This window comes from Pteropus medius, unplaced genomic scaffold (genome assembly GCF_902729225.1).
Source record: "Pteropus medius unplaced genomic scaffold, Ma_sr-lr_union100, whole genome shotgun sequence".
Taxonomy (NCBI): domain Eukaryota; kingdom Metazoa; phylum Chordata; class Mammalia; order Chiroptera; family Pteropodidae; genus Pteropus; species Pteropus medius.
Window position 1 is genome coordinate 18,823,673 of NW_024342467.1, and position 27,770 is coordinate 18,851,442.

At 43.2% G+C, this 27,770-nt stretch overlaps 1 protein-coding gene across 7 annotated transcripts in view; it reads left to right on the top strand.

The window, feature by feature from the left end:
* The window catches only part of BMPER (BMP binding endothelial regulator), a 221,533-nt gene that overhangs the window by 103,436 nt on the left and 90,327 nt on the right, over window positions 1-27,770 (top strand). For 5 of the 7 annotated variants that reach the window (XM_039862724.1, XM_039862722.1, XM_039862727.1 and 2 more), the window contains exons 7-11: window positions 11,848-11,947; window positions 15,828-15,937; window positions 19,060-19,200; window positions 21,333-21,437; window positions 25,204-25,249. In XM_039862724.1, the coding sequence (XP_039718658.1) occupies window positions 11,848-11,947; window positions 15,828-15,937; window positions 19,060-19,200; window positions 21,333-21,437; window positions 25,204-25,249 (502 nt within the window). The remainder of the gene's footprint in view (window positions 1-11,847; window positions 11,948-15,827; window positions 15,938-19,059; window positions 19,201-21,332; window positions 21,438-25,203; window positions 25,250-27,770) is intronic. The other 2 variants (XM_039862723.1, XM_039862728.1) reach the window with 1 other exon arrangement.

Below are 27,770 nucleotides of genomic sequence, written 5' to 3' on the forward strand. Positions count from 1 at the left end.
CCATAGCGTTTCGTATATGTGTAACTGTGTCTCTCCTTCTTCAGTCCTCTGTCCCCTTTGGAAATGAGACTGTTTGAGAATAGAATCCTGCAAAGTTTTTGCTATGAACAATTTTGGTGCTATGAGTACTGTTCCTTTCATTTCCAAATTTTAAGAACGCTTCTACTTTTTAAAGTAAAACCCATTAGGCCTTCTGAGAATGATGGATTTTAAATCCTTATCCCCTCGTGGTTGCTCAAACTTCCCCATCCTGACATGTTTTATTACTATTGTAAAGAGAGCAACCATTTTTCCAGGCAGAATTGATCTAAGAGAATGGGCCACTTGTGATTTCAAAGTTAGTCTGCTTGGGAGAATTTGCAAAAGAGGGAACAAGACTTGAGTCCAAACACTCTCTAAGGCCACACCAGGGAAAAGGCCCAGTGGATCACACTCTTTGTAGACCCCTGCAAACACCTTCCTAGAACAAAAAAACACAAATGGTCATTGCACATGAATGTCCACACGGTGTACTTTAAGTAAAGTCTATAACACAAATGTATTTCCCACCTTGGCAATTTTTTTTTTTTTGAGGAGAGATGGAGACATTTTGACTTGGAGTCTCATCCACAGAACCTCTGAATGGACGTTATCAGATAGCTTCTTAGAACAAATGAATATTTTATGTTGTATCTAAATATTAAGAGAAATACTTCACTGCAAGGGTAATATCCATAATCTACACACTTGTGAATATTCCAGACATTCTTGAGATTACAAATACACTCAACTATTCAGAACTAGCAATGTTCCGATCATGGGTCAGTCATATACTTTGAGTTACTTGTTTCTATTGGTTCTCTGAACTTGGCACCCAAACTATAGTACCGGTTGATGAGGCTCTTTATAAATAACACAGATCAATTTAAAAAGTGATTTTCTGGATTTCCTGGTCAAAAAGGCTGGATATTCCACCTTTAGTTTCTGAACTTTCACTTAATCTACCCATTTCGAAGACATTGCCATCATCCTCCAGTTGGCCTGATATAATAAAATGGTGGGTGATTTTGAACCGCTGCCTCCTTGACTCCTGGACATTTGCCCCCCAGATACTCCCCTTCAACCGTGGTCTTTAAAGAGAGCCCAGGGTTCTGGGCATGTTCTGAGTGGCTGTCTCTAGTCCACTGACCACTAAAGTCCTGACAGCTATTCTGAGTGGATTGGCTCGCCCCTGATTTCCAATCAAAAGTGGCCTTTCCTCTTCTTCCATTAGCTTCACAGGAACATGAGGACTGTCCTTGGTTTTTACTGAAGCACTTAGAGTAGTTCTGGCAAGCTCTTGAACTTCTATCTTAGTTATGGCCTAAAAAACAAAAACAAAAACAAAAACAAAGAAACAGCCCCAACTACTGTCCTTTCTATATCATTTTCTGAAATAAGTGCTAATTGTGTTGCTCAGGTAGAATGTTTTTCCGTTCCTTTCAGTAAGGTTAAGGATTTAACCTGTTTAGTCTTGTGGTTCTCCATGTTTTGAAAAACTCTCTGGGGTTGCTAAGCATGATGTCACCGTTACGAAGCTGTAGTCCACTGAGACCTGGACATGTCCAGGCGTGCTTTCCACCCAGCTACTACCTCACCGAGGCACCTGCTCCCTTTTGGCCTCTCCACAGCGTGTTATGGCCATGATGACAAGACAAAGCTCCTGAACCTCACCTGATAGTAATCCCAGAGAAGCTCAATTTAATATAACACACTGTTTCTATAGGACACCATGCACTTTCTCTTTCTGCCTGGCCAGTATAGAAATACATTTGCCAGAGAATACAACCATGCCTTGTCTCTGGTGCTGTTTTGTACTACCCAGTGCTGGACAGTGAAGGCTAGTTTTCCTGCAAGTCAGTGATAGAGGGAATATTACTTTCCTGGGCCGGATAAGACTTCTTCTTCTGCCGTGTCGGTCTGTGATGTTTATTCCGTTTGGCGCTGCCACCATTTTTTCCAGGCACTTTGGTTCTCAGCCTGGCATGGCTACTACTTCTGCCCTCTTTGATTGTACATTGCTGCTAAGAGCCTGGAGGCTTCCGATGACAAGGCAGCATGGAGGGAAAGCAGGAAGGAACAATATCGCTTTCCTTTGTTGTATGTTTTACTCCCTTATAAGAATCCCCAATTAGTGGGGTCTGTACTTGAACATTTCACAGAGGTTTTACTGCTTTTAGGCTTTGCCATTAGGATCTTTCTCCCCTTGGAGCAACATGGGCATCTGTGGTGCTGGACATGGGATGACTTGAGTGACAGATGCCAAGTTATAGTCGGATAATGCCTTCCTTCTGTAGCTAGGCTCAGTAACTGGTGAGTCTGTTGGGCTGCATCTCCTCTTCCCCCAGGACTGATATGTTGTTTCTCATGAGGAGCCAAACGGGTGAACCTCTCCCTTTCACTGGACTTGCCCAGACATGTCAGAATGCTAGCTTTGGCTCAAACTGAGACCCCCCCTCAGCACAGCTGTTTCCAACAGCCTGTACACTGTTTTTTCTTTGATCATATTTGGCCTAGATCACAATCATCCCAAGAGCTTGCCAAGATTGCGTTGCAGCCCGATTATCTCAGAACATAAACTTAGAATTGGTTGACAAGACCAATACCCAGTGGTATCACCGATTTGAATGAAAAGTGCCAGAAACCTCTAGTCAACCTGGACAGTGTCCCATGATGGAGGCCAGAGTGTTTATAGGATCTATGACACTTTACTTACAATATTTTAGAATTTTTTAGAATTTTTGGAAATTGGTACCCGATGCAAAATAAAGAACTGCACATAGCAATTTGTACTGAATGGAGATTTTTGCAAATTTTCATGTAAAGACCACATTGTCTAACATATAGAAACTCAAATATTTGTTGACTAGGGAAACAAAAGCCAAGATGCTATGACTAGTCAACTGCTATTCAGAAATTTAAAAAACAACTTTACATGCAATCTTATTTTTCAGGAATGTGTTCAGGCACACTAGGAAAAATCTCAAAAACTTCTAAGTATAATTTTGTCAATACAGTGAGGGGATCGAGCTATATATCTCAATGAAGACTAATTCATTTGAAGACCACAGATATTTTTGTACCTCAGGAAACCTCACTGGAGCATGCACATTTTTAAGTTATTTTAAGTTTTCACTGACACGTCAACGAGTAGGTGTTTAACTGAAAACCAAATACTCGTGATGTTTCCTTGGTCCTGCAGTAGAGCTAGGAAGACAGAGGCACTCGTGGAAGACAGAAGAAATAGTAACACGGCTTCTGCCCTCAGTGAACTAACTCCCAGCCTAGTTCAGGGCAAATGACAAATCCAAATGTGACATTATGGAAACAAAATAAAGAACTATCTAAAGCATGTGGTATACTTACACTATTTCTGGTAGTCAGAACCTAAGGGTCAGCAGACAGGTTTTAGAGAAATGGTCGTCCGCGATGCTTGTGCCCCTGTCTCTGTGAGTCGGTACGTCCAGAGACCCTTGCCGCCATCAGAGGCCTTCCTGTGGCTTTCCACTTAGAGCCCGCGCAGCCTCGGGTGGTGTAGACGGCCTGCGGAACACGAAAAATGCCCTTTCTCCCACACGATGGTGTTATTTTCTTCCTTTCAGGACTGGCTCGTAACTCCTAGAAGGTGCGAGTTATGAATGATTGTTCTTTTCATCTCCCTGGAAATGGGCCAAGCTGTAGATACAGCATTTGATGTGTCAGAAGTAGCCTTGTAACAGCGTTGACGACTTACATGATGATGAAAGGTTGAACTTTGATAAAAATGGTAAAAGAAGGAAAAGGGCCTGTTTTCTTTAGCTCTTTCTTTAGGATGGCCATTGAGAAACGTTTTACGGGGGTGGTCTCTGGGATTGGGAACTATTCGAAAGGTGTCCTCTAGCGAATTTATTTGTTTATTTATCGATCTTTTCAGAGAGGGAGCACCCATGCTCGCTGGCATGGCAGGGCCAGGCTCTCAGCCCCCTTAGCAGCAAGCCCTACCTCTCTGCTCCCCTTCCTCTGGGCAGATGGATCACTTGTGTTCCAGCCGCCCCTCAGCACCTGCTCGCAGACACCAAACAGACCAGGCTGGCGAGTCTGTTCGGATTTCTAGGGCTTTCCTCCTCCCTCTGCTCCCAGGGCATCGGTTCGGAGATCTCATCTGAACTTGGCCCCCCAGGATGGTCTTATCTTCCTGTTTCTAAAATAGATGGAGAAAAGAGTACGGTGATTGTGGAAACCCAGAACCAATAGGAATTTGCTTGAAACAGTATCCCAGGCTTATCAGTGATTCGTGTGTCTGCCTGTGTAGAATGCTGGGTTTGAGGAAGAGGATGCATTTCTAAATTTTCTTTTTTCAAAGCAAAAACATTAAGACAACAAGCACGAAAACCTGCCATTCAGCTAAGTGACAAGAAAGAACTAAGAATAAGGACTCAAAGAGTTGAATTCTGCCTTTAAAATGAGGCTTAAGCAAACACGATACTGAAACCTCTTTAAATATTAGTGAAACCATAAACACATGTACACCACCTATTTATCTACGAATCTAATATTTATTTCACAAAAATTACGACCTTCGGCTTTGCCTCTGTGTGCACTACTAGTCTCCACAGGCAGGCTGGGCCTGCTCTTTATGAAGCTGCTGAGAGCTGGCCTCAAGCTGAGCTGTCGAGGGACAAAGGTCTCACTGTTGTGACATGCAAACCCCCTGTTGAGGCCCGTACAGGCATTTTTTTTTTCCCCTACAATTTTCTGCCAGTATCTTTGAATATGTTGAACGCAGTCAAACTCTTGGGGCGTCATCTCTCTGGCCCTCACAGGACATTGAAGTCCCTACAGGACTCATTGATGTGGGCCAGAGAGTGATGGCCAAGTCATACAGCTTGGTGGGAACCTCACCTTGGGGCTGCTGCTTACCCACAGGGCTGACGTAGTGCCCCCGAAGAGGCCTGTCGGCAAACAGGGCGGTTTTCCTGCTTCACTAACATCCAAAAAGTTGCTCCCGAGGCTGCCCATCGGCACCTATAATTTTGCCATGTGAGGAGCGAGCACATAAGACGAGACACTCAGAGGACGTGAGTGTCACCCTCTAAAAGGTGTAAGGAAACAGCTAGAGATGAGCATAGGGACTAGCATAAGTGACTTGTTCAGTTCAGCAGCCGTACAGCCAGGGTGTAGACTGAGATTCTTGACTCTCTCTTCCATTCTGAAAAACATGGGAAAAACTAGCCTTTTTGGCGAGGGAAAGGCTGATGGAACAGGTCATTATAGTATGTTGTAGTGACTTTAGGCCTGAAATATTACATCGGAGACTGCACAGTGAATTTAAATATCATTTTTTGAATAATGATTTTGGTAGGCAGAATAAGGTCCCTTAACCCCTGAGATGTCATGTCCTAATCCCCCAAACCCCTGACTGTTACTTTATATGGGAAAAGGAACTTGCAGATGTGATTAAGTTAAGGATTTTGAGATGGGCAGGTTATCCTGGATAATTTGGATGGGTCCTCTTACAGGAGTCCTTATAAAAGGGAGGCAGGGAGGTCACCGTCACAGGCAATGTGACGACAGAAGCAAAGGGCCAGAGTCAGAGCAGAGATAGATTTAAAGATGCTACACTGATGGCTTTGATGATGGAGAAAGGAGGCCGTGAGCCAAGGAATGCAGGCAGCTCTAGAAGCTGGAAAAGACAAGGAAATGGATTCTTCCCTAGAGTCCGAGAAGGAATGTGGCCCCGCTGACACTTTGATTCTGGCTCAGTGATTGATTTCAGACTTCTGACCTCCAGGACTGTAAGATAATACAGTGTGTGTGGTTTGGAGCCACCAAACCTGTGTGGTAATTCATTGCAGCGGGAATAGGAAACCAAAACAATAATATGCACAACAATACAATTGGACTTTGGAACATTAACGGATGGGAAAAATAAGGCTTGATTGCCAAGACAGAGCATCGGGTCATGGTTCTCCAAATGGGTAGTTAGGACAAAAGGGTTTTTGTTTTCGGCAGCCCAGTGAGTACTTCTCACAGGTATTGTTTGCTTAAAATTTTTATGGGACACAATAGATATCTCGATGAAGCTCTACGAAGATGTCCTTGACTGTAAAAGTCACAGTTGAGTTTTATTTTATCACTTGGAAACAAAACCCCATGTATAGCATACTGTTCAGATTCGTGGGGTAGAAAGTTTCCAAGGCCCTCACAGACTCTGATGAGAAAGCTTACATTGGTCTCAGCACAGATGCCTCGGAGAAGCACAGTCTGACCCCGTCAACTCAATCTCTGCTTCATCCTCACCCCTGCTCCTCCCTCCCTCTTCCTTCACAAGCCTGAATAAAAGTGGCCTCCAGCCACCAGAGAGGGGAAATGGGACCTGGCTCTTCTCTCTGGGAGAATTCTCCCCACCTGAAAGATGTCCTCCATCATTCAGAACACATGTCTTGAGCACATGTTAAAAGCTATGATGTCTGTGCTCGTTGCTAGAGGAAAGAATAAGATAAGCTTAATCCCTGCTTGCTGGAAGCTCGTGTTAGTGAGGCGTTCTGCAAAATCTTGTCCCTAGGACAGCCACATCCAAATCATCTGGGAAAGTTATTAAAAATGCGGGTTCCTGTACTAAGCCTTGAGAAAACTTTGGTCTGGTGCAATGGTTCTCAACTGGGAGTGATGTCATGTCCCAGGGGCATTTGGCAATATCTGGAGACATTTCTTTTTGTCACAACCAGGGGACTAAGGGTTGTATTGGCATCTAGTAGAAGGAGGCCAGGGAGGCTGCTAAACATTCTACGAAGCACAGGTCAGTATATGCCAATATACTGGATTTGTGTGTGTGTGTCTGTATATACCTCTCTCTGTCTCTCTCTCTCCCTCTCATTCTAAGTGGGCTCATTAACTGCTACCATTTGGGGTGTCCTCTATCTCCTTGTCCACTCTACATTTATTCCCCTAGCCTGACAGCTCACCTGCTGCCCCTCCTTTGATTTCTTGTTCTGCTCTGGCCTAGAGCAGAGGAAGCCAAGTATCAAGACCTTTACCCCGGAAGTAACTGTAATGCCCAAAAACTTTACTAAAATAAATATCCAGGTCAAATAGAGGAATGGCTAAGGATTTACGTTTCTTTTTGTGAAGTTTTTGGACCCAATTTGTAATTTGGAGTGGGCACTCTGCTCAAAAATCAACTTTGCAGCACTGTGTGTTATAATGTAAGAATTTGGGTCACACATAAACTCTTGCACTAAAGATGTGTTTCTCCCCTACACCAGCCCCTCCAGTTTTTCTCGCCCCTCGTTCCCACATTCATCTGGAATCAATGGAGAACTCCATTCTCTTAAAAAAATTGAACATTGGGGGAAAATCACTTTAGAATGTGCTCGAGTGTAGCTGATTGGTTATAACTGGTTAGAAATGTACTGCTCTGCTTCTCATCTCCAGTTAGAGATGGCTCTGCATCCAAGCTCTGCATCCTGGTCAAGGGACGAGTGCCACGTCACATGCTACAGGACCGTTTCCAGCCCCCATTTTTCAGCAATCCTCAGGGGTGGGAGAAGCATCCTGCATGCACATATGCACATGGCTGTGGTTTTATCGTCTTGCACTCATCACTACATTCAGGAAGATAGATTTTTATTATGCAACAAGAGTGCTCCTCTAGGGTAAACTTTGACACAAAGCACTGTGTTCTTGACTGAATCAGCTCAAAGAAAAATCAGGGGGCAGAAAAGAGACCTGGGACAAGTTTCAAGTCTCTCTCTCAAAAACAGCTACTTTTGGAGAAGCGCTCAGATATGCAATTAGAACAAATGACCACCTCTAAGGAACAAACTTGCCTTTCCAAAAAAAGACAAATGGTGAAAATTATAACTTATCAGTACTATGGAAGTTCCTAGCATTCCTTTCTTTGTTGACCAGATGAGAATATAATAGTTATGTGAGGATTTACAACTTCGTGGGAGGTCAGCACCTCTAACCCCTCTGTTGTTTAGGGGTCAGCCGTAGTCATTAATCCCTATGTATTTTAACCATTTAGAAATTTTCAAGCATTTAACAAAATACATGGGCTCCTAGGAACCCTATCAGCTTTCCAAGTCGAGGGTGAATGTTGCTTTTTGAAGTATCAGCACCAATAAACATTTCATTATTACCTAAAATGTACAAAACCCAAGGAGATACAAAGGTGAGCAGAAGCAGAGAGCCCTGAGCTATGTCAGCTCATCAGCATCCTGTAGTTAAAGCCATCCGAAGAATTCAGCCAGGCTCTAGAGTTCATTATGTGTGGTGGCTCTTTCTTTCATTCAACAATTTTTTCACTGAGATATTTCCTTGAGCCCATCACTTTCCTGAAGGATATTGGGCTCAAAGGACTGGTTCCTGCTCTGAATGACAGTCTAGCTTGAAGGCAAAACCAGTGTCATCATGAGAGTTAAAATTTATGTACGTGCCCAAAATTCAGGGTACAGATGAGAAAAGAAGAGATATAGGAAGATGGAAGAAGTTTCTGGGAACTGAATGGGCCTAGAAGGCTTCACAGATGTGAAGAGGCTTGAGATAGATAGAATGAAGCGGTATTTCCATAGGGGTCCATTGATGGAGGGATAGAGGGAAAGAGGTATGTATAAAAAAATTCAAGGATGAAGGTGTGCTTAGGGGCATTAAAGAAAAATAAGATCTACTGAATCCCTTTCCTTATGTTGGAGTTAGGGGGAAAATCATTGGAAAGAAGATTATGGATATCTTGACAAAGTAGGCTAATTGTGATAATAAGAACTAATAGGTCTGAGTGTTTAATATGACACGATTTTTTATTGCTCATTTAAAGATTCATCATAGGTTTTTGTGGGTAGATTTCTATATGATGACTCAGGGAAGCTGGCTCTCTTCATTTTTTTGCAAAGTTCTTGATGCCCCCTCCATTCAGCTGGCTAGCCATCCCGTAGAGAGAGAAAGTGAAAGGGTGGAGCATTGTGCATGAGAGACTTTTATGGGTCAGGCCTACAAGTGTGTTTGTTATATTATTTCAACCACCTCCCATTGGTCAGAACGGAATCAGATGGCCACACCCAACTGCAAGAGAGTCTGGGAAATGAAGTGCTCTGTGTTGGGGAAAAAAAAAAAGAAACAGATGTTATTGAGCTCAAGTCGCTTCTACACTGACTTTTAGCCCGAGTTGGTTGAACTTGATCCTGAATGCAGTGATAAGCCATCCTCCACCTTCGCATGGGAGTGTGCTCAGTGGGGATGTAAGCTCCACAAAGAGAATGATTTCATATGTTATAGTCACTGCTGTATCCCCAGCATGTGATAGGCCTTAAAAAATATTTGATCAAATAATGAAATGATGGGAGGATGCTGGAAAAGAGTCCCAGACATATGGAACCTTCTAGGATGAATTAGTAGTAGAGAATTGAGGCAGGGAAGCCAACTAGGAAGCGGTTGTGATAATTCGATAGAACCTGACTTAGTGCAGTTACAGTAGGAATTAGTACCTTTTGAGAAACAGTAATGTTTACTTCTGCTATTTTAACTTTGTTAGTTTACAGCAAAGCCACAGCTTATAGTTTAACCAGAGTCCCTGCTGAGTTGAAATTATAGAAGCAGGTTGTGAGTTGGAAGGCCCCGGGCTCTCTTCGGAGGCCTTCGTTGGAATGCAGCCTGGGGACTGGGGCTGGGCCACAGTACTGCAACCCAAACAAAATAAAACTTGGTCAAACCAGCAAATCCAGAATGGAGTTCAAGTTACTTTAAGGGACTCTAGGGAAACACAAACCACCCTTACATTGTGTATTCAAAATTTGCTATTCGACCTTATTGTAAGAAAGATGACTGGGGTACAAATAATCTTTTGCCAGCTTTCCAAAGTGTTGGACAAGTTAACTCCTATGCAATTATGCAATATTTTTTTTTAAATTTTAATTTTAAAATATGCCTGAAAAATAGATGCTGATCCAACAGGAACAGAGAATATTGCTGAAAAGAATGTGCTCTCTGTGCACCTTGGAGAAAGCACGGGCAACCTCATGTGGCCTGAGGCTTCGAAATTTTCAGAAGCTGTTTGCAGATGAACTTCTTTGAAATTAAAAGCGAAGGGCAGCATCTGTCCTCCGTCTCTTTGACTTCGTGGTTTATGGATGAGCTGGGGCAGACCTCAGAGTCCGACCTAAACTCAGGCTCTGCGTCTCTGCAGCCTGGGGAAAGGCCGGGCTTTAGGATTATGCAGAGTTGAGTGAGGAACCTCACAGAGAGCAGCCAGTGACTCTTAGGAGCTTTTGAGTGATTCTTGCTGATCTGAAAATAATGTAAAAACAACAGAAGAGCTTTTTGTGGTATTTTCACATGTTCTCCATTGGTTTTGGGGAACAATCCAACATTAAAGTGGTTTAAAAATCATAAATATTTAAAAAGACATAACGTGCCCTACCCTTTCCATCCATCCCTACCAAAATATAAACTATGCTAATAAAAATGGCAAGAACAGGCAGGGAAAGCAGAAACAACAGGAGACAGCATATGCTAGGATGGGAATAAATGGCTGACATTGATGCGGGAAGTGGCCAGGAGGTGGGAGGAAATGGCCTGAGGGAGTCTTTCCTCTTCGAGGTCCAGGGTTCTCTGAGGCCTCTTGAGATATAAATTAACCACTTGAGACAACAGATTCCTGAGGGTCTCTTAATTTGGTTTCTAGTTCCAATCCCAGAGAACCCAATCCATTGAAATTCCATCTGCCTGGTGGTTTATTTACCATATTAACTGATTTTCTGAAAACAACATCAATACTTAATTATTCACAAATTTGATGGCGATTCATTTTGCCCAGGATAGTTTCCACATGAGCTTTGCAGAGTTGTTGGATGTAAAGTGACTGGAAAACAGGTGTTTTTTTTCTGGTTTTTTTTTTTTTTTTTTGGTCTGTTTGTTTTTGCCTGCTCCAGCTTTCTAAAGGTTCAGTTACGAGTTGCTGAGGCTGGAAAAACAGGTGCCCGTGATGAGGGGTAGAGAAGGCAGAGTCAGCATGCTGCATCTTCGCCTTCTAGGGAGGGGAGAGATGCTGCCAGGCAGAGGAAGGGCGATGCCGAGGTAAAGAAGGAAGGAATGGGTGTCAGAGGTAATGGGTGCTGGAGCGAAGTAGAGACTGAGAATGAAGTGCAGGAGAAATATCTGAAGGCTCTCGACCTTCTCCCATGGCGCACTGAGGCTCGGCCAGTCTGTCCAGCATCGGTCATCACGTACCTTCTACTTAGTTAAAGGAAACAGAGTAAGTTAGTTTGGTAAATTCAGTGAAATCGTTCTTCTGAATGTCAACTTTCAACATATCCCTTTTTAGCAGATTGGCCACTTCCTCTAACCCCAACCTCGCTGAGCCATCTCAGCAATGTCTATAAGCCATGTTGGAAAGGGAAGCCCACCCGGGGGAAGATGTCCGTGGGACCCACACGAGATGGGAGTCTGAACGAGGAGCGGAGGTCTCAGGAACCTTTGCTTGCTCGGGGGTTGGAAAGAGAGGCCACCTTATCTTGGTTGGCCTAAGACCTTCCCGGTTTTCGTCCTGAAAGCCTCAAATCTCAGGCAGACTGAGACAGTTGGTCGATCTGGAGATGGAACAAGATGAAGAAAGGTGGTGGCTGGTAAGAGACGTGACACCGTGACCCTCTCTTGAGGCGCAGTCTTTTCGCTCGTACAATGTGTACGGCTTACAGGGAAGATGAAAGGATGCTTGGGAGAAATTCCATGGATTTAAGCAGTCACCCAGTGACCTAATGCCAAGAAAGTCCCTGGCTGGAGCCAGGTATTTCGATGATCCATACTCATGTGCTTACTTTTCTAAATGTGCTTTGTTCTCTCTCTCTTCTTCAGGGAGGCAGGACACAGTGCGTGCGAGAAGTCTGTCCCATCCTCTCCTGCCCGCAGCACCTTAGCCACATCCCTCCCGGACAATGCTGCCCCAAATGTCTGGGTGAGTGACTGTTTTCAGGTCAAAGAGCAATATCATGTATTTTAGTGTTCCTTGCAGAGAGTGGTCATCCACATCGTGGCCTTGGGTTCCTCAAGTTGTCCTGTTTCCTGACAACTACTTCTAATTAAATGAACATAAGTTGGGCACAGGATTCGCCTCTTTTCCGAGGCCGCCACAGAAGTTTCTTCCTGCTTGTCTACCCTTGTGTCTGTGAACCTGGTGCACCAGACGGCCTGGGATAAGAGCCTCTTGTGGAGAGAATGGTATTGAGACCACGACCTTTAGTTGGGTCTATGACGATAAGTTGGAATAGATTTTTAAAGGCACGTGAAGGAAAAACACAGCGGAAGATAAACTAGTGTTACTTTTAGAGGCAAAAACATGAAGGAAGATAACATGCCAAAAGGAGAAGTCTGGGAGGGAACGATGAATAAAAGCCAAAAGGAGGATTAGCTATTTCTTATCGCACATTTACCACGTACTAAGCACCATGTGACACATTTTATATGCTTCTTTTTGCTTAATCTTAAGAAGCTGTGATATATGGCTACTGAATAGATTATGTAATTACAACATGTAATATAGGTGCCATTGTTAGTTTTATTGTCCTGAGAGGGCAGTAGTTTTCTAGAACGTGGCACCACTGGTGAGTGATGGATTGATACCCAAGCACGAGTCTCTGTGATTCCTAAGCCCATGCTTTAACCTGCTGTGGCCCAACTCCCCTGGTGACATGGAGGGTGGCGGGCACGTTGCCCCCTGAAAGTAGACAGTCCATGATGGGGAGTCTATAGAGCAGGAGATTCTTTGGCTTTTGTTTACAATACATACTTTATCTTCTTCCATAGGATCCTTAGGCTCTTGAGTTAGTTGAGGTCATGCTATTTAAGTTTCAAATAAAAGCAGCTTGACCCATCACATGAATACAATAGAACATGCAGCAATCCCACCAAAATCTTCAGGAATCTCCGAGGGGCGTAATATTTTCCCCAGTCACCTCTGGCTTTGTGTCTCTTGCTGTTTTTTCCCCTTGTTCCCTTCCTCTTATTTCTTCTTCTTCTTCTTCTACAGCATTTTGTCCTTGCGGACATACTGCTGTCCAGTCTTTTCACATCTTATGGTGCTATTGAGTCAAGCTTTGTGTAGCAGATTTTCCTGAAGGTTTGTAGTCAACAGGGGTTCATTACAGTGAGAAGCACAAAACAGAATATTAAGCTTTCTTTGTTCTTAAAATACCTTATTCACTTTGCCTTTAGAACAATTTTACTGTTTGTCTCTATTACTTGGGCTCCGGCCTCCTATCAGTTACTGCCCACATCCTTTTCTGGAATCCTCTCTCCTTTCTTTTAGTTTGCTTTTCCCATTTCCAAATATCCTACTGATTAATTTTCCCATTCCCAGCTTATCACAGCCATACCCTCCAAATCTATCTTTCTATAACCAAACTGGCAAATCAAAGTATCTTGTTAAACTGGAGAAATTTTCTCTCTTTTTAAGGATTCTGCTGCCAGTTTTATCCAACAATGTTTGCTTTGCTGCTACATGTACACACACACGCACACACACACACACACACACATATGCACATGCACCACACCTGCCTTTATTACATACACACACTTTTTAAGTAAATATGAAATAATTATAAGACAAAGGAGAATCGTTTAGACATGCCTAAAGGTATTTCCATTGGTATATGAGCTCCTTGGGATTGCCAATGTGTGCTTGTGCCCCTGGAGTAGTCAGTTCGCTGTGGTCAACGCCATCATGCTGTGGGTCATCGTCCATCTGAGCAGGAAAGTCATCGCAGAGGAGGTGGCGTCTGGGGCCTGGCCTTGGGGATACGTAGGCTTGCTTCATGCTTTGAGGCCGGTACCATGGATACACTGAGTCAGCTCAGAAGTTTCTCATATGAGCAATGGCTGTTGTATTGAATGCAGATTTTTCTGTCCATTTGTGGTCATAAGACAGACTACAAAAGGAACAGAAAGTCTTAGGAAACTTGAAAATCATAATTCTCCCAAATGAGACCTTTTTTGGTTGGGCTAAACCCCAGTGGAATAATGTGGAAATGGCTCAACTCAAGCTGTACATGGAGTCTCCGAACCACTTTTTAAAATGTTTATCTTATTTTGGGCCATGATAACTTTGGGATTAAGGTAAGATTTTATGTCCTTTGGGTTAAAAAGAAACATACCCACACTACAAAAGACAGAAAGGAAAAAAGGAAACACTAGTTTGCTTTCTAGATGCTCGATATCTTAGACTAATTAGACTTTTGGCTGGTTGGGCACAGATTTGCTGTTCAGTTTTCCATTGACCAAGATTCATTCACATGACTTACCTCTGCCTTTTACATAACATCATTCCATTACTCTCTTTTCTCATTTTTTTCCAGGTGTATAGCACAATGGTTAGACTTTTATAATTTACAAGGTGATCCCCTCAATTAGTCTAGTGCCCACCTAGAACTGTATGTAGTTTTTACAACATTACTGACTATATTCCCTATGCTGTACTCCATCCCCATGACTGTTTTGTAACTACTAATTTGTACTTCTTCCCTTCACCAAAGAGGAGCCTGCTCAGAGGTTTGTGTATACAGAGCACCCAGTGTACCTCTCAGAGCAATACAGCCCAGGATTATATCCGAATTATACTGCCACTAATAATAATAATACTTATCATCTGCTACTTATTTAATGAGTACAAGCCTCTGTGCTAAGATAGATTTAGGTAAAACTTACATTTTATGGGGGATAATTTAAGCCATTAGTCACATTTGTTCAGGGAGGATAAACTTGTTGAAGAGTCTTGTTGTTTAGATATCTAGTGATATATCCATCCATGCATCCATGCATCCATGCATCCATGCATCCATCTATCCATCTATCCATGCATCCATCTATCCATCCCATCCATCCATCCATCCATCCATCCCATCCATCCATCCATCCATCCATCCATCCATCCATCCATCCACCCACCCATCCATCCATGCATCCATCCATGCAACAATACCGAATACTATCCTTGTAGTGACAGCAACAGGAAGTGGCGGGCTATTCATTCTAAGAGGGGAAGTCCCTCTCAGAAAATGTCTTTCGATTGATGGAGAAGAAAGCTTAACTATATGTATGTATTTATATTCTGCCTTTTGCCAAAAAGGATTTAAGGCCACTTACAAAATATATGCAGCACGTGTAGATAAATGGTAGGAAAAAGGCAAACCAAGCTAATTTTACAGAGATGCAACACCTGCGAAAGGTCAGGCACTTGGCATGTGGAGTTAGAGTCTGCCCCAAAGCACCCTTTGAGTTAGCTTCACCAATGGACTTGTAATTTCTTCGACTGAGATGCTATCACATTAGTCCTTCTTGGTCATTCTTTCTCCTCCTGGGATATGTTGGTTCCTCCTGCCTCCTGCCTTCCAACACCCACTTTCTGGATAATTTTACTCATTCTTTAAGATATAGCTCAGTCATCACATGCTCCAAGAAGTCTTTTATGTCCTCCTTGGCCCCACAGTTCCCAGATTGGCTTCCTTCCAGAACATACCATATGATTGTGTTGAAATCATGTTTTGTGGGTTTGTTACCCTGGTAGACTGTGAGCTCTTTGACAGCAGGTATGTGTCTTAGTCATCGTGGTTCACTGTTATAAACATATAATAATGATTCGTTGAATTTACAATGTGAAAAAACCTAAATTAATGACTCCTGAGGATCCACTGGCAACATGTGCCTCAAAGCTCTGTTTTTGTTCGTCAGATAGGCCTGGTCTTCTGAGAATGTTTAACTGCCCTGTCATGTAATTGCCACTGACGAAGCAGGACACCTTGGCCTCTGTCTCACTTCACTGTGCCATTGCCTCCCCCTAGGTCAGAGGAAGGTGTTCGACCTGCCGTTCGGAAGCTGCCTCTTTCGCAGTGATGTTTACGACAACGGGTCCTCATTTCTCTACGACAACTGCACCGTGTGCACCTGCAGGGTAAGGCGTCTGAGGCGCTGTGGCCCAGCAGTGAAGGTGTCAGCGTTATAGCCAAACACAATGCGTTATCTATAAGAAAGAGGCATTACCGATGCCATTTTAGGAGTGAAGTCAAGATTGCAAGGAAGCCCAAACATAGGACCCAAATTACAACTCATTGTCATCTCCCCAGGAGCAAGTTAGCTCCTGGTATTGAGAACTGAACTCCGAGTGGCTGACTGAGGCACTTTCTAAAATCAGGCAAACACGTGGGGCAGTGTTCTCTGGATCTAATTATCCGCAATGAATTCTCTGATGCACCTGGCAATAAAAATAGCTTTAATCATATTCAAGAGAAAAGGAAGGCATGGATTTATGGTTCCTCACAAGATAAACCTAGTAGTTTAGAAAGAGAGTATATACGTTTTGCTCACTGTACTACTTCTTGCTTGAGACATTGCTCACTTTTTTCAAAAGACAACCAGAAGTCTAATGACTGGTAATGAAAGAATTCCACCACTCCCGAATTTTAAAGGGATACACATCACACATGCCTAGACTGTGCTCACGCCGTGATTTATTTCTGAAACCAAGAAGAGACTCATTTATGGAGAAGACTTTAGGATCATCCATTAGCGAGTTAACATCTGTGTGACACAAGTGTAGAGTAATACATTTTGGTGGAAGTGTCGATGGTTGTTGTTTTGTTTTTGATAGCTAAAGGGCTAGAGATGGAAAGGGAAGAGGTTTGCTCAGCTATGAGTCACTGGCCAGGATTAGAGTTCAGAAGCTCCTGATTGCTTGAGGCATGCTTTATTAAGGAGCACTTTCGGGAGGTGGCTGAGTAAGGGCTGACCTGTCTGTTCCCTGGCACTGAACCCCGAGTCATGCCTAAGCCTGAGAATACTTTCCTAAGGCTCCTTCCTCTCTTCGTGGTTTTTATTACCCTATGCTAAACATATAGCCACTCCTTCTGTTGGGCTTGGCCTCCATCCTCTCCAGCAATTCTACAAGTTATAGCTTCCTTTTGGGGAAACTGAGCCTTTAACGAAACCCATTGCATTCCCAATTCTCTTGACTGCAGGAAAGCCAGGCAGCCCATGCATGGGAATTAGTTATGTTTGTAGTGCTTTGGGTCTCACAGATCCTTTGAGAGATGATTAGGAAATGTGTCCCAGTCCTCAAAAGAAGTATAATTAAGACTGTTCTTTAAGAGATTGTTTTATCGGAGTACGAGTTCACAGTCATCTTTGGGAAATTAGTTGCTTGAAGAATCAGGCTGCAATCATTTTGGATAATCAGTATTATTTTCTCTGCTGTGAGCTTCCCCAACCAGCGTCCCCGTTCAATGCCATGGCAGGTTCAGGAAACTGTTTAGCAGTTCTCCGAATACAGTATCTTTTCAGGTCTCCGTGCCTTCAAATTCGATGGTCTCTAATCTTCTTTAAATTTGATTAGCAAACTCCTCTTCATCTATAGCAGCCTGTATCAGATGTCACCTCCTCCAGTGAGGCTTTCCCAGCCCATCTACATAGGTAATTGTTCACTCTTTTCTGCTACCTCTACGCCATTTATTTGTTCGCATGGTTATCTTTCCTCTTACTCTCTGAACTGCTTGAAGACAGAAGCTCATCCATCCATCTCTGGGTTCTCATTGCTTCACCCAGTGCCAGGCGCCAAGCATATGATTTAATGGGCGCTGGTTGTGTGTGTGTGTGTTTAATATAAGTTGGGAAACCTACTGTGAAGTGTGCAGCATTTGAAAGCTAGTGAGTACAAATCAAGACATGCAATTTGACGAAGGATTTTTTTTAAATTTATAAGTCGACTTATAATAATATCTGCGAGCCAGGCCCTGTGCCAAGTACTTTAAATATTTCATTAAACTGCACGAGAAACCTGAGAAGTAGGTGTTATCATCTCCATTTTGAAGGAAAGGAATCTGAGACTCAGGGAGATGGATTTGCACAAGATAACACACCTAATAAATGAACCGGCATTCTGCCCTAATCTTGCTCAACTCTAAATCCTATCTACTTTATGATGTGGGTATAACCTTAAAATAAAGGATAACAAATGACATTTTTTCGAAGGATCAGCTCATTGTCACATTAATCTTGGATAAGTCAGTGGGAGTATAGTAGATGGTACCAGAAGTACCTCCTGAAGTCATATAATTAACACAGAATCTATAGAAGTTAACATAGGTTGATTTACACAATCTATTTACATGTAATGCTCAGAAAGTGATTCCTCTTGAAAAGCTTACTAACAGAGTCTTGGAGAGGAGTTTGGCCTCATTTCTGCCACTGTTCTCACACTAATTCGACACTTTGAAGGAATTGCTGATCTACTCTGGAATATTTATGCCCTCCATCCCTGTCTTCCACTAAGTCCCACAAATGTTTTGCTCTTACAGTCCTTCCAGCTGACAACCTACTGCAGGAGAAATTGCATCTTGTTGGCTGGGGAACTAGAGAAATTTACTTTTTTAAAAGCTGCTCTGAATTTTTCTTCAGTGTGTTGTTGAATGAATCGGTGGGCACAATTTACCTGGCTATTTTGTTCATGGAATGCTGCTTCTTTAGAAATCAGGTCATGCTTTTTCTATCATAGATATACACGTGTCAGACTCAGAGGTTAGGTGTCTTGGCTAAGGTCACACGGTTTACAGAAAGCCCAGGTCCAGTTTTGGAATGGCTCATTCCATTGCTCTGTGAACGTAGGAATTTCATCTCGGGGCAGAATGTTCGCTCTTAGTCTGTACTCTTTGGTCAGAGGTGTCCCGCTGTTATGCTAAACTCCTAGAAGGTGGGATAAAGCCATGAAGGAGACTCAGGAGAGCACTGTTAATGGAGGAGGAAGCAAAAAAAGGACAGAAAGAGGAAACCGGTTGGCCCATCGTCTCTTGAGCATTAAATCATAAACCTCTGGAAGGCAGGGAGCATAGATCACACTTTTCACAGTCCAAATAGTGAATCGACGAATAACATTTTGAAGTGAATGCAAGATTTATTGCAGCAAATGAAAATATGGTATCTTCAGAATATGTTTTAAAGCGGTTAGTCGGGGGTCGTTGAAGGCGGGGTGTTTGGTAGAGGCGGAAATCCTTTTTAACTTCTCGTTTGCCTTTGTGCCCACAGGACTCCACTGTAGTGTGTAAGAAGAAGTGCTCCCATCCTGGTGGCTGTGACAAAGGCGAGGAGGCCTGCTGTGAGGTGTGCCTCCTACGCGTGCCCCCGGAAGACATCAAAGCGTGCAAGTTTGGCAATAAGATTTTTCGGGTATGTCACGAGCCAAGCTCATGGGAACTACTATGCTGGACTGAACTTTAAAAAGCTTCAGACATAAATGCAGATTAATGTTTTTTGTATTTTGTATACACGTATACATATGTGTGTATAAATGTACTTATTTATATTACAATATTATATTTTCATAGATATTTAGAATCAAGTACACATAGGGACAGAGATGCTTCTCTGAAAATGTTTTCCTTTGAGAATTTTTTCTTTTGCAAAAGGCTTTGCTTTTGCTTTATAAAATGTTTTGAACTTGTAAAACATCATTGCCTCTTCCAAATGTGGTTGGCCAATGACTGGGTCCCCCTGGATGGTGCAGATTTGGGTCCCCAAATGCCTGGGAGCATTTCATCACGTCAGAGATGCCCCTTGCCAAGGTCCTGATGGTTCCATAGCCTGATGCTCTGAGAACTCTTTCACAAAGCTACTTTTTCAAAGAGAGATTTTGTTGCTCGGAAGATGTTCAGGTGGCATATTCACAGTGTACGCGACCAGCTCAGCAGCTGAGCAAAGGCAGGAGAGCCCTACCCCAGCTGACCCAGCACGGCTGTCATCTGCTACCCACCTCTGGTGTGTTTTATGTTGTTTTCTGACGGCCCGAGTAGGAAGCCATGCAGTGGCCATTCACATGTTAGGATGCAGGTGCTGGCTTTGTCCAAAGTGCTTCCCATCTAGTCTGCTTCCCCAGTGGAGGGCGTCTCTCCCTACCTGAAGGTGGCATCTCATGATATCCCTGAGAGGTGAGACCCTCAGAACCAAGTCAGATGAGGAGGCTCCTCGGGCATGCTGCACTTAGCCGGACTGGCTCCTGCACCACAGAGGTGGAGGGAGAGCAGAGGGTCCTGGATCTTATGGAGTCATGAGAAAACACGATGCATCATGCCGAAGAAAGGGGGGTTGCGTGTGCGTGTGTGTGTGTGTGTGCATGTGCGTGCATGTGTGTGTGTGTTGTATTTAGCCACTCGTGGCATCTTTACATGAGTCATCCCTCTCTGGAGCACCCAGGTGCAATAGGCTCACGCTCAGGATGGGGCTGTACAAAGAGCTGGGCAGGCTCCTTATTACAAGGCTCCTTTATGGGAATGAGGCCGGAGATAATTCGGTCGTCCATGAAACACCGAGTCCCAGAAATGTGCATTGAGAGGATGTGGAATAGTCAGACGCCCTTTTAAGTCAGATTCAGTTAGGTCTTCCTCTCCTGAGAAATAAAAGGGACTGAAGAGTAGACAGTCCTTAAAATAGTTCTAAAAACGAGAGGGGAGAGGGAGAGGCGTCATCATCATCAAAGATCTGAGCTAGTTTCTCTGTTTTTAGCGAATTTTTCTGCTTAAATCTGCAAGCCCAGGAAGGAATCCTTGTTTTGTTTTCAAGTCCAACTCTATTGCCTGGAATCCCTTTTCCCACAAGGAAGATGCACGTCCCTGCACGGTCCCCCAGGCACGGGGCTGCTGCGCCTGGGCATTTGGTCGTTGCAGGTGATAAGTGCAATGAGCCAAAGAAATCCTGCAAGCAGCTCTTTCTGGGCTAGAAAATGTGTCCCAAAATACTACCTAGCTTTTTGGGAGGAGAGTATCAATAGGCAGGGACGCGGTTTGAATGGGTCTCAGTGTTTTCTCTCTGAATCCACATTTTCAGATGGTTTGCTGGTCAGGTGTCTGCCTGGTGTGGTCCAGAACCATGTCACATCTGGGGATACATTTACCACCTCCGGACGTGTCAACTAATGGCTGGTGCCTGGCACAGCTTAAACATTTCCGTTGATCGAATGGGAAAAATTAGACTTTTGTCATTGCATCGTGCATGAAAATTCCTGTTAGTCTCCCTGGGTGAAACTAAGTAAACAATGCAAAGAGAACAAGATGCAAATGTGACTTAGTTAGCCACCCAATAATTCTTTTTATATCTTGATGGGTGAACGCACACACACACCCGCTCAAATCTAATCTTACATTAAGTCGGTTTGGTGTAGATGGATACCTCAGAGTAATCTGGGCCAGTAATGGCGTTCTTCACTCAGGGGAAGAAATGCTTTCCGTGGCAGAGAAATGTCATCCTGTTGGATTAGCTCCCATCAGCCTCCAGCTGACAGCAGAATCCCGTGCTCTCTCCTGTAGGATGGAGAGATATGGTCCTCTGCTAACTGCACCATCTGTGCTTGTGTGGAAGGCAAGACGGAGTGTCGCAAGAAGCAGTGCGTTCCCATCAGCACTTGCCCCCAGGTACGTGTGGAAGACGGGCCTGTGACTTTCTCTACCTTAGCAGCTTGGGAGACGTTGTGTGTGTGGCACGGTCACGTGGTCACAGAGTCCAGTCAGGTCTTCCTCTCCTGAGAAATAAAGGGCACTGGAGAGTAGGTAGTCCTTAAAACAGCCAGACCCCCGGAAACTTCAAGTTCCCATACAGTCACACGCCCCTTGCAAAGCTCTTCTTTTCTGCAGTTCCCACCCAGGTTCTATTCTTGTGTGAAAATGGCTCCTACCTCGCCCTTGTCCCCGCTCACCTATTTCTTGGTGCCTTTGCCCAGTTCCAACTCCTGTAAGATCGGCTCCCTTATATCATCTGCTGAGTTTTCTGCTGAACATCATAACCGCCCTTTGCATTTCCCTCCTTTCTCTCTCCTCATATCAGAGTTTTCTTCCTGTAGCCATTCAAAGCACTATGTGGTTGTTCATTAATAAGTTTCAGAAGGGGTTTCTCCACCCAGGAGCGCCCCCGACCCCTTCTCTGAAGTGTTCTGTCTCTCGCTCTGGCCTCCACTGCAGCCCCGAATGGAAATCTCGTCCTTATGGAAATATCTCTTTTCAAGAAACCCACAGTTCCAGCGCACCGAATAAAGCAGCCATTATCTTCTAAAGCATGAGCTCCAGTGAATTCACCTCAGCAACTTGAAACCTCTCAAAGTTCCATGCGTTTTGGGAAAATGTCAAATCTATTCAATACCTTCCAGTAAATGAAAAAATACATCCATATATTCAGAACATGTCCTCCCTTCTCTGTTATAGACAGCTCTTAATTTTATTCACATCTGTTATTATTATAAACAAAACGTCGCTGTTTTTGCTTGACTGCCAAACGAGGCACAAAAAAACAACAGCTGTTGCTATTGCACAACTGAATAAACGGGGGGAGGGTGATGAAAAAAAGAAAAAAAACGCCCTAATTAGTCTTGCTTTAAAAAGCCTCAGACATAAAACTGAAAACCTCCCATAAAAGGAGGAAGAAACAACAGGAGATACAGTATGTAGACTTGAACATGGTCTGCTTATAAATATTCATTGGGAAAACGAGATCGCATCCTTTCTGCCAGTCCTGGGAGAAAACTCACCGCTAATAACCCCTTGCAACACATGTCGGTAATAATGGGCTTCCTTATTCTACAAGACAAAACAGGACACTGTGCCAACCTGGTGGCTCAAGAAACTAGTGCTCGGCGGGCAGTGATGGAGAGCCAGCTTTACGTGAGCCCTGCCACTTGTGGCGGGCTTGATGGATTTCATTGTTCTCTTGCTGTAGGGAGGTCAAGGCTCTTTATGTCACCAGTGCCTCATTAGCGTCCCTTCTTTGTGGACCACGTTTGGGCCAGGAGCATCCGTGCCTCCAGGCCCACTCACACCTTTCCCCCAGCCCACCCACCCGTCTCTCATCAAAGCTTGTCCGTGGCCAGCCCCCACCTCAGGGGCCACCCTTCTGTTTCGAGGCACCTTTGCAAGCATTCCTTCAGGTCACACTTTCCCTCCTCCTTGGTCGCTGAGAGGACTTTGGGAGATAATTTAGTTCTCCCATTGAAATCCTCTTAAACGCTTGCTTCCTGTCCCCTGCATTGCCTGGGTAAATTAAAAAAAATTTGAAGATCCATTTGGATTCCCCTGCTGTGTCCTTCCTGGGCACTACACATCTCTTCTTCCAGAAGGATGTGTGCCTTGTTGAAGAAGGATTCTATGGCTGGACCTCTTGGCTACCCACCCTGGCTATTCCTCCAGAGGCAAAGGCCTTTTGTGAGAAGGACTGTGAGGGTTCCAGTGGGGACAGGGTTGTAATGACACTGTCATCTCGTCATCGCTGAGACTTTCTCCATAGTCACAAGACCTACCTTATTTAATGCTGAGGCCGCTCTTCTGAGGTGGGTGTCATTGCTAGGCCCTTCTTACCCATGAGGTCACAACGTGTCCAGAGGTCTCCAGCTGGTTATGTGTAACCCAGGAGCTCTGATGTCATGGCTCATGCTTGACTTATTTGACACCTAATTCAGTAATATTACCAACCCCACTTTCATTTTCTGCCCGTGTGCAGATGTAGGGCATCATATCATTACATTTTGTTGGGGCCTTGGCTTTAGACAGCTCTGCTCCATTCTGATAGAGTACCTTACTCCACTGCCTGGAGCCATCATTACATCCTCCTGAGCCAAGCTCAGAGAAAACCTTTGGTATTTATCCTCAACTGCTTTCGGTCTAAGAAGCCAGAAAAGACCCGTGTGCTGAATAGAGACAGAGAAGAGAGCTCTAGACAATGAAAATGTGTCACGATGCCCCAAACCATGGGATGGCTGAATGGGACTGAGTTTTACATCTTATTCAAAGTCATCATAGCCTTTCATGTACGATTTAGGTCTAAGTGGCACAGAAATGAATCAGTCCTGGTTCTAGTTCTTCAGTTATTAACCAGCAGATTTTGAGTTGGTATGATTTTTTTGAGTGCCTGAATATATTCTTGAGGCATCTGACCAGTAGTGAATGAGTGAATAGACGTTATATTAACTGCGTGGCCTTGACACAGGTCTTAGACCGCTTCTCTATGGTCTTCGTTTCCTGGTTTCCTAGAAACAGGAGTAGACACACCTGCATTTAGAGAGTCGTGAAGTGAAGATGAGACAAAGTATGAAGCATGCACAGCACTCTCTCTAGTGCGTAGCAGATACCAAATAAATATTAAATTCTCTTAGAGGTAAAGGATGAAAGAGAGTAAAAGTCTGGAGTGGAAAGAACACAGCCTTTAGGATTACACAAAATTAGGCTTTATTTTGGGTTCTACCATCCCTGTATTGCATGACATCAATTTCTTCACCTTTAAAAAGGGAGATACTCAGCTCAGAAGGTTCTTGTGCATCTTAATAACAATTATGATAATAATATGTAATATTAATTAAACTCTAATATGTTCTAAGTATTAACTTATTAAACCCTTACAACCAACTTGATATTAGGTAAAAAAATAAAATAAGGAAAATATTTAGTAGGATATTTGTTACATGGCAAGTGCTTCATAAATGTTAATCTTTTTGCAAATTTCTTTTTCTCTGTGAGTCTCATTGAGTTGGAGATAAGACAGTGTCATTCTCTGATATGGGCCCTGAGAATATGCTTCCTCCTTTAAATGTTATATACTAAAAAAAAAAAAAAAAAAAAAAAAAAAAGGGAAGAAATGCAGTATAGGAGATTACATTGTGTTTCCAGAGAGGTGATGGAAAATTACTTAGCGTTTCAAAACTCTCAGCTTTGTCGGCTTTGACTTTGATCTGTAACACGGATATTGTCCATATCCATATGCCCGAGCTTGGGTTATGGTTTACAGTTTGCCCCCCACCCCCGTAAAGGCCTTACCTGGATTGATATGTTGACAGATAATTCCCATTTTTATGTGTGGGCACTTGGTCTCCAGTGGGTTAGATTTGGATATCAGTGAAACGGTTCGATCCAAGACTGTCTTCATCTTCCCTCTACATGAGAAAAATCACACCTATGATTCCTTTAGGTGTGATTATATTTCTCGAAGGATAAAAACAGGAGAACTTTCCGGATGACGTTGCCTAGCCTTCGAACTTGACACACGAAGCTTCGTTTTCACCATCATCGCCACCATCCGGGCATCGAGTTCAAATGCAGCTTGGACTGATTTCATTGATTTATCTGGTATTAAATTTAAAAAGGACTTTTGTCCTCAGCAGACCCTTAACATTGAACTCTTTTTTGTTTTTCTCCTGATTAGGGTAAAATTCTCAACAGAAAAGGATGCTGTCCTGTTTGCACTGAAAGTAAGTTTATTCCTTTGAAAACATGCTATTAATATTTGTTTTGATTTTATAGCGCGACAAGAAAAATGGCGGTGTCAGTTTTCTGCATATGTTATTTCTGCAGGTGTAGGATGGATCCTCCCACTTCCCTACAGACACTTTAAGTCAATTATAATCTCACAGAAGCACAATTGAGACAAATGTAAATGTTTCCATCGGAATTTGTTGCTATGAGCAATTCAGAACATAAATGGTCTGATGAGGTTTTAAGAAGGACCAGATAACTTGGTGTGCAATTTAACTGCTAATAGCATTTGCAGACATAGTGGCTAAAATAATGACGTCCGGTAAAACAAAACGTTATACGTAATCGAGGAGACACTTTCTTCCTATCGTTATAAAGCCAAACAGCTGCACTTCTTTCTTCCTCCCTCGGCCCCACACCTGCCTCTTCACCATTTCACCTGAGCACATCTGATGATGCTGTTGGCAAAGCCGAAGCAAGAACTCATTGGGCTGGCAACGGTTAGGCCATCCTGTTATTTTTAACTGAGTTCTTGAAGGTTCTTTCTGACACGGCCGAGTCTGAAACCTGCCCAAGAACGCACTGCCAATCACGGAAAAAGCATAGGGACAGGTTTAATGTCCTCCCTCCATGTAGACAGATGCCTGAATCTATTAGCAAATTTAATGTCTCCCTCAGATTCGTGTGATCGAGATAGCTTTCTGAAATGTTTCAGTGAAAGAGGAGTATTAACAATGTCATTGTCAAATTGGTTTCGATATGTCCTAAGTAGGATTAATGAAGTCATGGAATCTGTTAGAAAGTATTTGGTGAGCCTGTCAGGCTTAGAGAGTGGGCTTTGATGATGGTTGAAAGCAGCTTTCACATGGGAACAGGTTTATTTATTTCGCTTGTCTAAAATATTTTGGACAAAAGGTACAGAGGTTTATATATGTATACATATACTCACACACACACACGCATATATATACATACACATACATATATATGTATGTATATATTTGTATATGTACACACACATATGCTATTATACGTAAATATACACACATAGCTCCCCGATTTTTGAAATAGGAAGCTATTAAACGATTATATATTATACACTAGATAAAAGTACTGATTGAATTAATGAAAATTAAATTATAGATTTAATAAGGTAACTTTTCTTTAAAGATAATGCAGTCCATAAAATAACTCAAAACAGGCCAACAAGGTATGACTTAGTAGAGCCCAGGAATGAATGCAGGAAGAATAATTAGCTATAATTAGCTACGATTACATTAATTCAATCTCCCAGAGACCCTCTGAGGCGACTTTGTTTACAGATGGTCTGGAGGCCGCCTCTAGCTTAAGTCCTTTCTGGATGAGCAGAGTAGTCTAAATTGATGGTTTTCCTTTATATCCATCTCAGTGCAGTTGTTTGCATTTCCCTAGAGAGTGTCTCCTAGTTAAAGCAGAGGCCAACTTCAAAGGCACCCCTCAGATTTCTAGCTAACGCTTTCAATTTGTATGAGCACAGATAGGTTACCTTTGCTGAGCACACACTGTCAGGCGTGATCTCTGCTTATCGGCTTAACAGAAACAGATGGTCAGGCTAGTACAGAAACAGCCTAAATCTTGAATTACCTGGCTTTATGTCACAAGAATCAAGATGATGATTACTTCAGTAATTGAGAGAAAAGCTGCATTTCGTTATTCGTTTATTCCATTACGGGGTAGCCTTTCCATATCTAGAGTACTCATAGCTTATCAGAAAAATAGAGATCAAAGGAGAATAGGACGGGCATGATAAACTCAAACGGACATTTTAACCAGTCATGTGAAACACCGTGTGAAACATGAATGAGCCCATGACTTCTGTCACTGAGAGAGGCACTTGGCAAGGGAGAAAGCCACCCAGCGGGAGGGGCACCGGGGACCCCGTCGACTCTGTGCACCTGCATCCAGCAGGTCAGTGCGGGAAGCGGCCAGGCATGTGGTTCTCGGTCCAGCGCTCAATGACATCATCAGATGACTATTTCTCAATTTCCTTTGGTGTCCTGTCCATCTGTTTACTCTCTTGCTCCCCGGCACTTCCTCCACCAAATAGAAAAACACATTCGATTTGGCGAAAGCTGTTTGTTCAGACAGAGTTAAGAGATGGGCTAACTTCCAACTGTTTAAAGCGATGCCCAGATTTTCATAACACATTCAGGTAGACTTATTCTGATGTCCTTTAGCTATGGCCGAAAGACCTCCTGTTTTGAAATTTCTTTGTCATTATAACCAGGATCCAGAACTCGTTTTTGAGCTCGTTTTTCCCCTCCTCCGTCCATTATGAAAGCTCTTTTGATATATGGTTTTCTAGAGCGGAAAAATGGGGGCTGAAGTACAAACCAAGGCTAGTGTTCTCGAAAACCAGAAAAGTGACTGATTTCCATCTTATTGTTTTTAAAAATCGCACCCACACATACACATCCCAGTAGTTACTTCACAGTTTTCAACCTCCGTATTGCTGATCGTTTGGCCAGATAATTCTTT